Source organism: Branchiostoma lanceolatum, chromosome 4 (genome assembly GCF_035083965.1).
Source record: "Branchiostoma lanceolatum isolate klBraLanc5 chromosome 4, klBraLanc5.hap2, whole genome shotgun sequence".
Classification (NCBI taxonomy): domain Eukaryota; kingdom Metazoa; phylum Chordata; class Leptocardii; order Amphioxiformes; family Branchiostomatidae; genus Branchiostoma; species Branchiostoma lanceolatum.
This window is the reverse complement of record NC_089725.1, coordinates 128,830-146,405: the sequence shown is the minus strand read 5'-3', so window position 1 is coordinate 146,405 and position 17,576 is coordinate 128,830. Positions and strand designations below refer to the sequence as shown.

The window sequence follows — 17,576 nt, the reverse complement described above, 5'->3', positions numbered from 1 at the left end:
ACCTGAGGAGAGGGACAGGTTAAATATGTGAGCGACAGGTTTACAGATACATGGAGCTGCAGCTTTCAACAGTCTTGAATGAATACGATCAAGACCTGTTGCCTTGTTGTTGCTCAATGTACTGAGTTTATTATACTCAGTACATTGTCATTAGTGTCATTAGGACTTGAAATTGTCCTGTGTGAATAAAATACATATCAAGGACCCAACATAAAAGGTCATATTTGTCTTAACACAGCTCAATTACTCTAGTTCTGATATACTTTAGATATAGCGTTTGGCCCCAGGACCCTGTGTATATGGGAGCCTAAGGCTAAAACTCTACATGTTACCATCACAATTCGTAAAAAATGCCCCTGCAGTTCCAGAGCAAGCTGCTAGGAGCCCAAACCTGCACCACTTCTTTCTTACAAGCTATCTGCCACCAAAAAATCAAGACCACATAGCTCGTCAAGGTCAAAACATACAAAAAATGAGAGTTCTGCTGCAGTACCAAGGTCACATACCAGGAGGCCCAAAGTCAACATTGACTTTTGTCTAATTTCCCAACACCTGCCCACATACCACATGTCATCATAATCCATGCTGAGGATCTTGAGTTATGCTGACTACCATAGTCCAGAAACACACACATGCACAGACACACACCCAAAACTATATCTCCATTTTTCATAGATAACAAGAGTAGGGGTGAGCCGGTATGCTTGGTTGAAAATCTCAGGGACACAGTGACACATCACACTAACAGCCGTGGCAAAAACTTCATACTTAGTACTCAGCATTATGCTTCTAGGATGACTAACCTTACCTTTACTAGGAATCAAAAATTATAGATACCCACTACACCCAGACTTCAATTGAACAGCCCATCTGATATTGAACAACTAAAATGTAAGGACTAATTATTTCTGTATTGTCAATATAAACGACATAGTATAAACGACATAGTAAGAGTTTTACATGTTATTTCTTAACACAATATACAGCACTCTCCAACAAGCTTTTGGTCAGTCTTCTGACCCTTCACAAGTTTAAAAGAGAGAAAGCTAATGTTGGTGAGTGCTTTATTATTCTGTGTCGTAAGGAAATAAAGTGTAAAACTGACAATTGCCGTCACAGATGAACCTTCATACGAATATACGAACTAAATAAAGTACATCTAATTTCTACCCTTCCTTCAGAGTGAAAAAATACCCCATAGTATAACACTAACAGTAACTGTTTTCATTCCCAAGGAGACAATTCAGGTTTCCTCAGTAGCTGAAGACAGATGGTTTTGTACTGTTCAAACGCATCTTCAAACCCGTCCCCTTGTACGGTCACTTTACCCAGGATGTTCCCCGAGTCGCCCGCCTGTACGATGTCACGTTCGGGATCCACGATGATCCTCACGTTCCCTAACCCGTCCGCGACGACGCGAGACACAGCGTCAAAATCTACAAGCTCCTTGGCTTTCCCTGACGCAAAGGTTTGTATGTACCCCACGAGGCTGTATCTGCCGGAGGGGCACGGGAGGGTCGGACGCACCCCTCTCAGGAGGTCCAGCTGCAGCCGGACCGAATCTCCGCCCGGTAAGCAGTGCGAGTACAGCTGAGCCAAGGTCAAGGACATGCAGGCGTTGATTTCCAGCAGCTTAAAGTCTCCGCCTTTCATGAGGAAGAATTCCAAGTGGGCTTCCTGGTTGTCAAACCCGTGTCGAATCATCCTGTTCAGGACTTTGTCGTAAGCCTGCCACAACCGAGACTGCGTCTCGCAGGAAAGAGAAGACGGATTCGCAAACCCGAGGATGCAGTCTGGCCTGCTCCTGAAGTACAGGTTGTCACAGATGGCCCAGTGGACGATCTCCCCGTCATAAACACATCCATCCACTGTGAAGAGTTCTCCCTGAATGTACCTCTCAACCACCGCCATGTTATGGGTCGCCAGAGGATATTTCTTGAGATCGACATATTTTTCCACATAGTGTCTCATGAGGCTGGAATCGAACACTTCTCTCATGACCACTTGTGTTCCGAACTTGCGCAAGTCGCGTGCGGCCTGTAGCAGCTCTTCCACAGTGTTGACTTTCTTTACCCCCGTAGATCGTAAGGAAGAGGCGGGCTTCACGATGGCAGGGAGGCCAATCTCCTGTGCCACTCTGACTGCATCTTCCTCTAAATGAGGAGAGTCTAAGTCTAAACCCTCATGAGGTATCGGGTCTGGGTCCAGGACTTTCTGTGTGTAATATTTGTTCATACACAAGAAGACAGACTCCACACTCGGGCCACGCAGATGGGGGAACTCCTGAACTAGCGCCGCGTGAACGACCGTGGCCGGTTCAGTCATGCTCAGAACGATGTCGACGTCTCCTCTGGCCTTGCATTTGTCCACGTACGCCAGCATGTCGCGCTGTCCGTTGGTGAAGTAGCAGCTGCCGACGTTGTATGCGTCGTCCCAGATGAAGTTGTACAACCCCGAGTCCGCAGCTCCCTTGGAGGTGCTCCGGGTCAGCGGACTGGCGAAGGGAACCAGGACGTTCAGGGGACGCTCCACCATCTCTGCTTCTGCCCGGCACGCGGGGATACAGCCAACACCTGAAGGACAGCAATGACATTAATGGAAAGTCATACATAGAAATGTGCCAAACTCAAATTGAAAAGTTGATATGTGTGCCATGCATGAAGTTCAAAATCATCAATTGAACTTAAAATGACATTACATTGTAATAACAGACTACCTCTGAGCACTGTGCTGTGTAGGGCATGGCCATTTTCTTGTACAGTAGTGTCTTGTTAATGTGTTTGTGTTGTGCTGTATTGTAACTGTGTTGTGCTGCAGTGATGTGCTACATGGTGTATTTGCAATTGTGCTATGCTACCACTACCAGTATGTATAGCTGTTCATCCGAAGTACAGCCAGTAGGTGCCCATCTAAGTAATGATGCTGTTTGTTGTAGTGCCTTCAATGTGCTTGGGGCGCCTCCTTGATCAAGGGACTCCCAGTTTATGTCCCTTCTGAAAGATGTGTAAAGCTTCAACCAAGATGCCCTTCCCTAGATTTGAACCAGGGCCTCCCAGTTACCAAATAATTCAGACCTCAACTGTGGGGCTGCTCACAATTGCCAGCTACAGGGACATCCATTGCTATGTTGTCCTGTGCAAAACTAGGTCCCTAAACACATACATGTATATACAGCACTTTACAATACAACACAATATGTACAGCACTTACAGCACAAGTATTAAGCACAACACACTGACAATACAGCACAACACAGCAAAGCACAACACACATGCACAACTGTAATATCAATGCTTACTAGTAGAAGTTGATATTGCAGTAACTGTTGTGCATGTGTGTTGTGCTTTGCTGTGTTGTGCTGTACTGTCAGTGTGCTGTGAGTAAGTGCTGTACATATTGTGTTGTATTGTAAAGTGCTGTATATGTGTTTTGGGTAGTTTTTGCTGTGCTATGCAATGCTGTGTTGTATAAAAAAATGTGCTGTTGTACTGAATATGCAGTGTTGTGTAATACTGCGCCATGCTGTGCTGTACATCATGACTTTGGGGTGGTTTTGCTGTGCTATGCTCTGAGTGCCATGTTGTGCTGCACGGTGTTGTACTGCTCTGTGTTTGAACATTATACCATATGTTGAGATGCTGCTGAACTGTACTGATAATATTAATTACTTTAATAGTATGTCAATTGCAAAAGGCACAAAATCAGACAAACTGGAAATTTTGCGAGAGTAATTATTTACATCATTTGGCGATACATTATGTAATTACTTCCCCCAGGAGCAGACTACCGAGGAGAGACTGGGTCACTCTCAACAGAGCCAAGCTAAGGTAGCAAGGACCGACAACATGCTGAGATGGGGCAAGGCTTCATGATCAAGTGCAGCCTGCCCCTGCGGGGTAAACCCCCAAACTATATAGCACCTTCAACAGAACTGTACCAAAGACCAAAACGACAATTCTAGACAGCTTCCTCAACTCAATTCTTACCGGTCTGAGGAAATTCTCACGGGCGCGGAGTGGTTGGAATTCTACCGCAGCACGTAAGGAAATGTATCGCGGAGCGGTTAGAATTCTACCGCGGCACGTAAGGAAATGTATCTCGGACCGGTTGGAAATGCCTCGGACCGGTTGGAATCATGCCTCGGACCGGTTGGAATCATGCCTCGGACCGGTAAGAATTGAGTTGAGGAAGCTGTCTAGAATTGTCGTTTTGGTCTTTGGTAGAACTGTGAACTTGGAACTACATGCACTGACGACGATCTACGTGAGGCCAACCAGACTGCCCGTCAGTGGATACAGAAGTGGAGCGGCATTATGATGATGATGAACTAACAATGCATAGAAAATGATCTCTACTACTACAACCTCTATCACCCCTCTCCTTTCTCTCATTCCATATGGCCACAACAGTCATGAGGGGGGGGGGGGGGGTCACATTTACACAAACCTGCTTGTCCCTTGAGAGCTCAGACACTCAGTGATCCAACAATAAACCCGTTTTTCTTTCATATCAGGGCAGCAATTACTGATACTACCTGGACTGACCACTTACTTACCAGTACATCTTAACAACTGACCTGAAGTTGTCTGCCAGGGAGGGGGGGGGGGGGGGGGGCTGATGGCAACGTATTAGTATAAGTCTCAGTCATAATTTGGAATATATAACATGAATATGATTTTACCTGATTCAAATTTTTAGAACATGAGAGAAGGTGACCATAAACATTTGAACGATGGAATTACTTTAAATTGGCCTCTTTATGTCCATCATTCTCTTCTCTGTGCAGTTATCCCCCCCAAAAAAAACAAATTCAGCGAAACTACAAATTTGACAGTGATGTCATTGTTGGTGCAACTTTGAGCATTATGGTAGATGTGACGATGAGTTTAAACTACTCCCTCTAGTAAAAGCAATAAATACTAGAAAGACAACATTTAAAAGCAAAATTAAATTGCTATGCAAACCTGTAATTAGAAAGAGCAATACCTACATCAGTCTACACTGATGTCTTCCCGATGTCAACACAACTCCCCAACTACTGTTGGACGTCACTACTATCATACCAAACCTTTCGCGGGCCCCATCGATTTTTTCCGCGCCATCTAAACAAAGAAATCAACACTGAAATGTGACACCGTCCCTGCTCACCTGAGTTTACAATCGCCACACGGCCTGGTCCCGCCGCTAGCATCGTTTCAGCCAGCTTATTCTGAAAATTATGCACAGCGTCAGCGAGAAATCCGGCAGAAACAGCCCACTGTTACACTAGTCTAGTGTCTTCCTTCATATGTAGATGACCCCAAATGACCCGGACTTTTGGTAGATTGCACGCCTTTTACTTAGCCAATGACAAGACAGTGTTGCGAAGGCGTTGTCTCATCATCAGCCAATCGGATGGCTCGTCTCGTGGGTGTTGTTCTAAGAGTGTCTCTCCTCTGTCACTCGCTGTCATTCGACAAATGCCAGACCCCTTTTAATCTCTGTGGGGACGTTAGATATTCTATTTCTAGAGATTGGGGGGCTGGCATCCAGGCTATGATATGATAGATGATATGATATGTATTTATTCATAAGACTTATAACCACCCACATACCGAAATTCATACCAATCCATTAAAATAAACTTGAGAACACACATAAGGCCACAGCAAGTTATTTTATGGATGACATCATCGCGCTCATTAATTTTCGCCTGATTTCGAAAAAAAAAAAAATTGATTGCCCTCCGACGGTGGTCAACATGCCAAAAATTGGCAAATATGTCGTAAACGTTGACAGTCTAAGGTGTTTCATTGCATATGAATACCCAATGTAGTTCCTGCCCATGATGGTATAAGGCTGCACCAAGTAATTTCTGAGGATGACGTCCTTTGGAGACCCTCAATCTAATGCGAGAGTGCGAAAAAAAAACAAGAAGGGCCGAAAAAAACAAGATACCTAGATTTTGAAATATAATAGTCGATGACACATGTTAGGACACAAATTGAATCAGGTACCGTAGATTCATTTATTTCCACGGGTATTCCATGTCAGTGAGGAAAGGAGGTTTTCAAGGTGTTGTTATTTCGAGTGGAGACGATTCTCTAGCACAGCTATAAACAACGGAATTCATGATTGGTTGCCGTGATAATAAAACCAACGCAACATTTCAAGATCTACAGTAAGTATATGTGAGTGTGTTTCGGACACTACATCATCATATCAGCTAGCGTCCTTTACAGACCCCCTAACGTTAGGAGCACCAGCGTTCATTGGGGGTTCGCTACTGATCCAGTGGCGCAGAAACGATTATTTATAAATACGATTACTGTTATTGAGGACTTTAAGTTCGCGGCAATTTGATTTACCCGTAGTGAGAAAATGGAGTCGTTCCCGATGTTTTTTTTTAGTTCGCGGGTGACTAGGTGTTAGGTGGGCAGAAGACAGAAAATTCATTGCGCATTTTCTCGGCTGTTTTAAAGTTTACTGCAAAAACCGCAAACATTAAATCACCGGTACTTCAACATTTACACTGTAAATTCATTTGTTTTCGCGGGAACTTGATTTCGCGGTAGAAGGAAAAATGAGGCTTTTTAAGTTGGCGGTAAAACAAGTCTGTCGGCACAGCCTAGAATACACAGTGATTCACGGGCCAAGAAGTCACCGTGAAACTTTTACCTACAACGAGTACTTCATAAAGATCAACGTGACCTGCAGTTTGCGAGGAGACCACCAGGTAGTGCTTCTTCGGAATTCGAATATCGGCGATTCACAAAACACAGACCCAGCTATAAAGTGAACAAACTCGCTCAGCACATTCAAATAGAATGTTAATCCCCGGGTATTCTGTGACTTTTGATAAAGCTAGAATATTGGGCACAGAGCAGGATTACGTTCTAAGGGGAGTGAAAGAGGCTATTCGCACCAGAGCCCATGAACGATGAACCATCCGGCCCGAGACGGAGGCCGACACCTGCTGCCAGCTGGGCACGTTTGTCCCGTTGCTGACGTCACACGTCCGTTCAGGTCTCGTGACACGTGACATAGGCTTTGGGTCACTTCAACCTCAGAAGGATCATGGAAGGATCAAAAGATCTTTGCTGTCAGTACGGAAATAGTATACGGAAATAGCATATAAAATCTTTATATAAAATTACGATTCTCTGCTACCAACATCCCTCCCCGTTTCAAACTTGGTTTCGCCCAAACTCGCGCACGGAATACTGGGTAAAGCGAAAAATGGCGGCGCCCACAGAAAAGGAACCCGTCTCGGGATCGGAAAGCGATCTTACCGACGAGGTGAGGAGAACAGCCGAGGAACTTAAGAACCAGGCAAACTCTTATTTCAAAGGTGAATCTAAATATGAGCTATCCTCGTAGTCTGACAGCTGTTTGATCACCGCAGAACGCTAAACTTGTCGCCGGTCTGTAGTGCGATCAGACTGGCATGCTCTGTTGTTGTTCACCATGGCGAGGTAGATAACAGAACGTGGATAATTTCTTGATGTTTCTTTAAGACAAGACCACACAATATCCAAGGTCGTTTCACTTAAAACACATCTTCATTCGACGATGTTGGTTACTTTTAATATAATTGTGTCAAGCGTCAGACGGATACGAGTTTTAGAATGATGACGTCAGTGCATATGAAATTCCTTGGGAACCAAAAATACCTGAGAGTCGAACAGTATATATATATAAAAACATGCATACCTTGAGGATACCTTGAGGATTCATCGGTGAAGAAGGCCAATTATTATATATTGGCATGTTGAGTATTTTTTCGTGGTTTATAGAAATGTTGATTTATTGCTATTTTACAGAATCGTTTTAGAATTACAGTAGGACAGATTGATAGATAGCTTATTCCTTCCAGCTGTTTTAAGTTACTATAATTCTTTAAATTTTCCCCGTTTTTGCGATGACTGCGAACTTAACCCTATCTAGACCGGGGGGTTTGACATCGTATAACTGCCAAACGACGTATGGTAGGACAACCAAACTTGGTGACTTTTCCTAAAATTTAGTTGGCAACAATATCATGAGAAAAGTATAAGTTTATCATTTTTCGTGTTGCCATGGCAACGGGTTTATGGAGAGCCATTTTATGCAAATTTCACTAATTTCGATTTAAACATAGTTGTTTCCAATGTTTTCTTGCTCAACTACACTAGTTTCCTACATTTCTTACATCATATGTGATTTGATGTAACTGTCATGATTTGATATTCATAAATTATGCTAATTTGATGACGTCATCGCTCAAAATCCAAGATGGCGGACATGATCATTATTTTCGGTATAAACAGGCTTTTTCACCTTCAAATTCGTCACATTGGCAATTTTCTTAACCAGAAACATTCAGACTAGTGTTTTTAGTCTATTTTGATGGTTATTTGGGGTCAGAAGTGGAAAAAATGAATTTTAAAAAATTTCAAAATGGCCGATCCAAGATGGCGGATCCCAGCGGGTCACTAACAACACATGACGTCATTCTTCGACGTCATTTTGACGTCAACGTAGTCACAACTGACGTCATATGTCTTGGCATACCTTAAAATCAATAGAACGCACTATTTTGTGTAATACCTTTAGATATTATGGGAATTCCCTATTTAGCCAATAAAATCACATCTATGACGTCATAATTACGTCATATTACATCATTACCTCACCAAAATTACATGAATCATGAAACTTCACGTGTACATCACTCCCTGCAAATTTGGTGATGATACAACATAACGTTCGGAATTTATGAGGGGGGGCCGAATGAGCCTATCAAGGTTTGTGTGATGCTTTTTAATGCAACCAGTAATAACTAATATTAGTTTGATTTTTGAAATTTTATATTTTTTCCTTGGGCCATGGTTGTCATTTTTGTCACAGGCCGTGCAATCTTATTACGCATCAGAACAATTATTCTTGGCAAGGGTATAATGTCCTTGTTCCTCCTATCAGGCAGGTTGTTTAATTTTTGTACAACTATGTAGGTATGAAACACAAGTCATGTATCTTATTCCTGTTCAAAATTTGCTGGTAGAAATTAAAGATAGATTGAGAGAATAAAGAATGATCACTGCAATGTTGCAAAGATAGACTTGAAGTAAATAAGTAGGCTATATCAGTTTCATAAGGTTGAAGTATGGAGGCTTGTTTATTTGCAGAAAATATTTTAAAATTGCTGAACAAAATTTTTACATTCTGCAATATTATATTCTGGTACAGTGTCATGTCATGTGATTGTTTTTCAGACAAAGACCACGAGAAGGCTATAGAGTTCTACACCAGAGCGATCGACCTCAACCCTTACAATGCTGCGTACTACGGGAACAGGAGCATCGCTTATCTACGCACAGAGTGCTTCGGATACGCACTGTCAGATGCCACAAAAGCACTGGAAGTCGACAGTTCGTACGTCAAGGTGTGCTGCTTTGATTTGTTTAAAGATTTAAGCTTCTAAAGCCTGTATCTATCTGTAGATTACTATATATTTGCTCCTTTTGCATCTGCTTTGTAGGATTTAAAGAATGGTTGAAAATGTTTTTTTGGAAGCGGACGGAAATTGATGTGTGCACCTCTTTAAAGTTTTGAACTCAAATTTTGAGCTGACATGTTTTGTTCTTCCCATGCAGGGTTACTACAGGAGAGCCTCAGCAAACATGGCCATTGGAAAGTTCAAGATAGCACTGAAGGATTTTGAAACAGTAAGTCCACTTTTCTATCACTGTTTTCTGTTCTTTTTGTTTCTTTACTGATTTTACAAGATGAAAAGACGGGTACTAAAATTGTTTCGTCAATAAAAAAGGATATCAGATAATCCAGTTTTTGCTCATCCCATTAAAGGTGGTGAAAGTTCGTCCGAACGACAAAGATGCGAAGTCCAAGTTCACAGAGTGTAACAAGATTGTGAAGAGGCAGGCGTTTGAACGCGCCATCAGAGTAGACGACGTCAAGAAGTGTGTGTCTGAATCCATCAACCTGGAGAGCATGGGTGAGTTGAGACATACACAGACTTTCTAACTATGTTGAGCTGATGATACTTCAATGAAGGTTAGACATCCACGTAAAAGGATCTGCCAGATGGTCAGACATTTCAGGTACCATCCTGTACCATTCTTTAGTGACTTGCAATGACTGTCGACTGTTTCCAAAATCTATCCACAGTTGCTTGAGTAACTGTTACCTTACGTGTGTTGAACTTGGGTGAGGGTGATAGATAGTAATAAGCCACCTCACAGTTCCAGTACTGAAGGGGATCATGGGTAAGGTCAGGTCTCTGTTAGGGTCGGTCGGGTAACTGGAAACGATTTCCTAGGCCCGATGGCGGTAAGAAAAATGCATGTACCTCGTCTACATTGTTACCAGTATGTCTGAGATTTTTCAATGAAAAAAAGAGAAATTTTAACCCGTTTTTTTTTCAGACATTGAGGACGACTACAGCGGCCCTGCGTTAGAGGATGGGAAGGTGACAGTCAAGTTCATGGAAGAGTTGATGGAGTGGTTCAAGGCACAGAAGAAACTTCACAGGAAATATGCCTACAAGGTCCGTATTCCGCTGAACTTATCGTACAACTGTACAGCTGTTTTTGCACATTTATGCAATGTGAAGATTATTGTGATTTGTGATATTTTTACTTCATTTATCATGTACCATGTGTGTAATTTAAGCTGTTGTGTTCTTAATTCATTTTGTTTTTGTTTATCTTGCTCAATGTTATACTCCTAATAGACGTTCACAATGATATTGTATAATTTGACATGCTTCTCTTTTTCCTCACACTAGATTTTACTTGATGTGAAAGAAATTTTTGAGCAGCAGCCATCTCTGGTGGACATCAAAATACCAGATGTGAGTTTCTGTCTCTCTTTAAAGGAAACTAGAATCATTAGTTTTCGGTCGAAACGTCAACTATACTATATGTGTGGCTTGTAAAAACTCTACCGGTAGAGAGTGGACGTTACTGTGACTGAGTGTGATATGATGGTGATAGGACCATATTTTGTATTGCCTACTGAAAAGTGTTTTCTTTCCAGGGTTCCAAGTTCACAGTGTGTGGTGACATCCATGGCCAGTATTATGATCTTATGAACATCTTCAAACTGAATGGAAACCCCAGTGAAGAAAATCCATATGTATCTTTTGTAGAGTTTAGTATACTTTCTTTTCCCTGTAACGTTACATGTGTTTTGATGAGCTCCAGATTTTATTTTTCCATAATTCAATATACAGTGACTGCACAATGTCATGTAAGGGAAGAATTCTATTCATTTTGTTTAAGTGACTTTTACTGTAAGTCTCCATTGTGAATTCACAACACCACGAATATGTGACACTTTCCATTGTATTAGTGTAGGACAGAATTATGACAACCACAAACTTAGAACATTGCAAAAAAACCCTTTCCCCTCCTATTGCAAAAATACATGAATTTACAGTAGATTTGGGGTCAGTAGAATGGGGATCATGGAGGGATGTCACTGAGAAAGGTCTGTGGTTAGACAATTCAGTCTATTTGAATATAATCAAACTACTCTTTACAAATTTTCTTTGAAATTTCACCATATGGTAAGAGAAGACTTGACTGTCGTGTCAGTTATTCAATGGAGACTTTGTGGACAGAGGTTCGTTCTCCGTGGAGTGTATCCTGGTGCTGTTTGGGTGGAAACTGTTGGCACCAGGGAGCTTCTTCATGGCCAGGGGTAAGTAATAACTATATAGATCATAACAGGACGTTGCAAGCATGTAACATGAAGTACTAAAGTAACCGTTAGGCTGGGATGAGGTAGCCTGTGTTACACAGTCTCTCACTGCCAGGGGCTAATTGGCGCCCTTCCCTAATTATAAGGGCCAGTTAGACAGGTGGGCCACTAGTCGCGCAAATTACAAAATGTAGTTAGGCTAGACTTTGTTTGTTTGTTTGTTACAGTTAAGTATCATCGGGTAAGAATTAGCCAGTTGGAATTTTTATATACTTTCTAAGTGATTGCAGCTATGCATGCAAACTTAAAGGTTAATTTGGGTCTATTCTTTTTACCCGTCTTTTCAAATCAAGTCCAGCGTTGTTATCCTCCATTTTCCCCAGGTAACCACGAGACGGAGACGATGAACCAGATGTACGGGTTCGAGGGAGAGGTCAAGACGAAGTACTCGGCACAGATGGCCGAGCTCTTCACAGAAGTCTACAACCTACTACCGCTCACACACTGTATCAATAGCAAGATCCTGGTAAAACTCTTACCTACTACCGCTCACACACTGTATCAATAGCAAGATCCTGGTAAAACTCTAACCTACTACCGCTCACACACTGTATCAATAGCAAGATCCTGGTAAAACTTTATGTCTTCTGCTTCATACATGTACATGTAGGGTGTTTTCACTCAGTTTCATGTCAAGGAGGACTATCTCACCAGACGCTTCCTAATGGCACCAAATTGTGACAAGGTTTTCGCCAATTTTCCAATTCGTGGGTAAAATACATGACAAGAACATGGCTGTACCCAGAAAGTCACATCCTCACTTTTAGTTTTATATGACTTTATTGGAACTATCAGTGTTATATAGCACTGAATTAAAATCAATATGCAATGATTAAGATTAATCAAAGAGAGATTTGCACTTACAGTGATGGCACCCATTTGCACCGTTTTGCTAATTGCAATTTTTTTTTGATTTCCAAACAATTTGCACTTTCAAGCAACAAATTGGCACTGATTGCTGCTGGTTTAAGCCACTTTGGGAACGTCTTTTTCAGTTTTCCGCAATTAGGCACGGCCCGATGATATACCCACTTAAGTGGCCTTGATTTGCATTTCAATAGACTGTAGCTCAAGTGTTTTTTAACTTCATAAGTTTTTATGTGTTCTTTGTTTGTGAGCTATACAGTCACATAAAGTTTAAGGGTTACTGTTAGAGTTGCAATACTGAGATTTTCCTTCAATCTCTTGTGTCGGTCCCCAGTGTATGCATGGAGGACTCTTCAGTAGAGACGATGTCACACTCGAGGAAATCAAACAGATAGACAGGAATAGACAACCTCCAGACTCAGGTTTGCTTCACCTTGTCTTACTTAGCTGGTAAACTGTCGTAAGGTGTAACATGGCTACCATAGTTCTTTACAAGCTGCCTAAGGCTGATATGTTTGATCCGCTCACAGGGATGGACTCTCAAGTTAGATTTGGTTTGATCTCATGATCATGTTCAGCGTGGTCAAAGACGCTCAACAGAAAAATGTTCTTTCAAATCTCTGGTTACATCTTATTGCGATTGTGTATTTCAGAGTCACTGTGGTATGAAAATGAGAAGCTTGCCTCTTGTGAACTTTTTTATCATCGAGGTGAAAAATGTGAAATAATGACGAATGTGTTGAAAAGTGGTCGTGAATGTCAAATTGTTGCATGATGTGAACCAAGCTTCAGACTGAGTGTCTTTTTATTTCTACAGGTGTGATGTGTGAGCTGTTGTGGTCAGATCCTCAAATACTGGTGAGCAGAACTTTGTTGTTGATTTAATCTACAATGACCACCTGCCTTAAGTTGTAATCTTTGATAATAGTTTTCAGCCAAGCACCCTACTCTTCTCAATGAGTGTGTTGGGTTTTTTTGTTGGTTCTTATACACCATAAGCTCCCTCATACATGGGGCCACTGGCTTACACATGTCCCTATGAATTATTTATGGTTACCCTGCATGATTATGAAAGTTGACAGTACTTATAAATTATTCCTACAGAACCCACAAGTCTAATGTATAATCAGAATAGGTTAATTTTATTCTAGTATCTAGATAGCTCTTACAACTTTTATATTTTGGACTCTAGGTAGACTAGCTACTTGTGCTTGAGAGAGTGAATAAAGCATCTACCAGTAAAAAACATCACTAAACACTGACTTTCCCCAGCCTGGTCGAGCCCCGAGCAAGCGAGGTGTAGCCATCCAGTTTGGGCCGGATGTGACGCAAAAGTTCCTGGAGCTGAACAGCTTAGACTACATCATCCGCAGTCACGAGGTCAAACCCCTCGGGTACGAGGAGGCTCACAGCGGGAAGTGTATCACTGTCTTCTCCGCTCCAAACTACTGGTGAGATGCTGTTTGTGTATTCATTTGTTTTGCATAACCGTTAAACCGCCTTCAGGTGTAACACACCAGTTTTGTGCAGTAGGTACAAGTTGCGTAAGACCAGACTGTAAACTTAAATCCACTCAAAGCAAGATTTTATTTACGATAAGTGCGGTGGGATATCAAAGTTCAAACATGCTTGAGATGTGGCTGTCCTCAAATATGGGGCATCTGGTTTCACCTCCCGTTTGAGAAGATGTCTGTTACTGAAGCTAGTGTCAAGTACCTTGAAGTTCCCAACAGTACAATACAAAAAAAATCAAATCTGCCACCCTCCTTAATGTTAGAATGGAATGGTTCCCAGGACATGTCCTGATGACGTTGTGTTTTGATGTTTCTCCTCCACAGTGACCAAATGGGGAACAAAGGTGCTTTTATTACTCTCAACCCGCCCGACCTGTCTCCAAAGTTTACAACGTATGAATGTGTGGTAAGTTTCAAAGTTCCTCAAATACTGTAAAAGGGGAAATGTTTGCAATGATTTAATTTCTAAGTACTAGGAAGAAAATGGGGTGTTTGCGGTGGTTTCAATTTCGTGGTTGAAACAAGGAGGTTGGAGGGCAGAGGTCTGAACAAAATCTTCTCAGTAGTTTTAAGTTTGCGGTAAAGAGGTCATTGCAAAACTGCGAACATAAAACCACTGCAAATCTTTCCCATTTTACTGTGTGCTGAGAGATTTTAAAAAGGGAACTTCGCTTCCTTGTGTTTTTGTTAAAGTTACAAACATGTTTATTGTTTAAGAGGCCTCCATTAGTGAGAGTACATACATCTACTCTTCCTGGAGTCATACATATCAAATACAAATTACGTTAGAAATTATGACATGCACATTACATTACATGTAGGTTGGAGTACACAAAATATACATGTGAGTCCAGGTAAACTCAATGCACTTAACACTTAAGAAAAATTGTGACAAAAATATTGTATAATTGTTTGAGAACTAGAGGTATAATCATCAACAAGTTTGATATTTTGAGTACACTCTTTGGAAAGAGTTTGCTTCCAACGATCCATAACTTTTTTTGGGTTGACAAAAAGCAACATTTTACTTTAGTTACAAATGCACAAAGTGTCGTGATGAATGATAAAAAAATCATCCGAAAAAATTAAACCACCTCTGGGTCGAACCCAAGTCAAAAAGTGAAAACCCAAATCCCTCATCAACTTCGCCATGAAACATCTGACTGTGTGGACAGAGCATGCTAATACACTTACAGTGACGGATCGTACAAATACAAGTAAAATGCGACGACTGTTTCAAAAGGTGAGGACTTTTTACGAGACTGAAACTAGCTTAAATGACAGCATCATCTGCTGATCGCTACTCTCTTCTCTCTTCCAGCCTCACCCGAATGTGAAGCCCATGGCGTACGCTAACTCGCTGCTGGCATCGTTCATGTGATGACTGCCCAGGCCGTAGCTTATTCTCGGGTTAAAACAGTTCTGGCTTCTGTTACGGCTTTTCTACCTTTGTTTGTATATACAACACTTAAAGTATTGAATAAAACAATGCATTCAATTGGTTGGAAAGTGTCTCATTCATATCCTGACCAATAGAGACAACTGTAGGTAGTGGCTATTTCTAAAGTCATCCTAACTGTGACAGCCCTCGGTGGGAATCATGAAATTTGGAATATATAGGGGTAAAACAGAACATGTGCAACAAGAGTCCATTGGACACAAATTAAACCTGTTTGAAGTATTTATAGTGTTTGAAGTGTGGGCTACCCTCTTTACCAGGAATAACAATTTCCATAAGATTGATTCTGTTTCCATTTAATATGTCTAGTTTAATGTAGTTGTTTATCATAATACTCAGGTATTAACCAGATCTAGAGCCAAACCTCTGCTTGGAGAGTAGCTTGTATAACACAGGCTATCATCAGGCAAACAACAGCTGATTTACTGAGCTGTACCACACTACCCCAGAAGATGGGGGTGTCGATCTATGATTCTCCAAAACCGATAACCTGAAATTACTGCAGCTACGGTGCCCCAAATTGCCAGTTTCATGGTGATCTCAATAACTTACGTACACAAAAACGCTGAAATTCAAACAAATCCATCAAAAGATCTTGGCTGCAAACACACAAAACAGATGAAAAGCGCACCTTCCCAGATGAGGTCATTAGCGTGATTGTGTGTTACATAATTATGAAGCTTTTTCTAAGTGGTACAAAAAAGAATGAAATCATAAGCCTGAAAAAACATGCCTTAAATGCAAACTCTTGCTTTAGATAGAAGAGCAGTACTACATGACTTGTGTAACTATGTATTTAGTATGTGCCATACAGATGTATGCAGCATAAAAGGTGGTAACTTGCAATTATGTTATGCACATGATGAAGTATCACATATTATTGTCATATGTTGGATACTGCTCATTTCTGGTGTGAGACATGAGATAAAGAACTAATGTCATTATTATAATAAGTTAATCTGACAGTGTGTTCGTCCATGTGTGTTACAAATTAATACAAAGTTCCTATCAATGATTATGAGCACATGTATTTATCATTTAGCCACAACTCTAAGAATAAAAATATACCCAAAATCTAAATGTTCAACTTTTAACAAATATTTTGAAAAGAAATGAATCAATGTGTAATTTGAGATGACTGGCTGTGTTCTTAATTACTCCCCTCTACTTCACCTTTAATACAATGTTACAGTATAATAACAGGAAATAACTCAGGGTTTCCCCCATGCAATAACGGAATCATGGAAACACAACTTCTCTTTAATCATTAAATAGTTTCAGGAATACTAACTGCTTAGTTATGTACCACAACAAAAAAGTACACTGGGTTCCATAATTCACTGTGGAATTGTACCTACCCCAGGTACTTTGGAATAATCTCCAAGCAGTGTATGTAAGGATCCGGCACGGTCTCTGTGTAACACTTGTTTTGAAACATTTACAAGACTTCTTCTTTCTTGTAGTGAAATTATGGACTGCCAAATTCCGCTAACTTTGGCCACTCTTCTCTTGTGGTCACACTGACGTGTGACGCATGGATGAAATATATTGTGACGTCTACAAATAAAAACTACCCGGAATGTACTAACATTCTCAATTTCGGCTCCATATTAGCTAACTTCATTGGAAATCGCAATACAATGATAAAGATTCATCAAAAAGAAATTTTGCAAAGATTGCACCATTTTGCGCATATGTTGCAATTTTTTTCATTTAAAACAAAATCCGCAATTTCTGGCAACAAATCGGCGCTAGTTTTCACCCCATTGGGAATGCCTTAAGTTTAAGCTTTCGTAATTTGGTGCCTCCTACTAGAAAGAACTACCAGTAAATATTGCCAAGACATTGCGTAAAAATACTGAGATTGATTGGAAGGATCCTTACATCTGGTTGGAGATTGGTGAATCCCCGAGTACAAATGCTGCTGATCATGTGGTTAAAGAAGTGTGTTTTCTGAAGTTAATTTGCTTTACAATGTTTTTCAACCAATAAAA

General features: G+C 41.0%; 2 protein-coding genes across 3 annotated transcripts; one reads left to right on the top strand and one right to left on the bottom strand.

Moving 5' to 3' along the window:
* Positions 1 to 213: 213 nt before the first annotated feature.
* On the bottom strand, positions 214 to 5,314 carry LOC136432147 (uncharacterized). Of its 2 annotated transcripts, none has more exons than XM_066423153.1 (2): positions 5,149 to 5,314; positions 214 to 2,573 (listed from the first exon to the last, which is right to left on the bottom strand). In XM_066423153.1, the coding sequence occupies exons 1-2, from the start codon at positions 5,189 to 5,191 to the stop codon at positions 1,225 to 1,227; spliced, it is 1,392 nt and encodes a 463-aa protein (XP_066279250.1). In that variant the 5' UTR covers positions 5,192 to 5,314; the 3' UTR covers positions 214 to 1,224. The 2 variants fall into 2 exon arrangements, with proteins under 2 accessions (XP_066279250.1, XP_066279251.1); XM_066423154.1 differs by lacking the exon at positions 5,149 to 5,314 and adding an exon at positions 4,991 to 5,095.
* A 1,871-nt stretch (positions 5,315 to 7,185) lies between these two features.
* LOC136432144 (serine/threonine-protein phosphatase 5-like) lies at positions 7,186 to 15,621 on the top strand. Its single transcript, XM_066423148.1, has 14 exons — positions 7,186 to 7,330; positions 9,234 to 9,403; positions 9,615 to 9,686; positions 9,826 to 9,973; positions 10,404 to 10,525; positions 10,766 to 10,831; positions 11,017 to 11,115; positions 11,577 to 11,682; positions 12,066 to 12,208; positions 12,944 to 13,031; positions 13,427 to 13,467; positions 13,882 to 14,060; positions 14,448 to 14,529; positions 15,445 to 15,621. The coding sequence occupies exons 1-14, from the start codon at positions 7,219 to 7,221 to the stop codon at positions 15,502 to 15,504; spliced, it is 1,488 nt and encodes a 495-aa protein (XP_066279245.1). The 5' UTR covers positions 7,186 to 7,218; the 3' UTR covers positions 15,505 to 15,621.
* Positions 15,622 to 17,576: the final 1,955 nt, after the last annotated feature.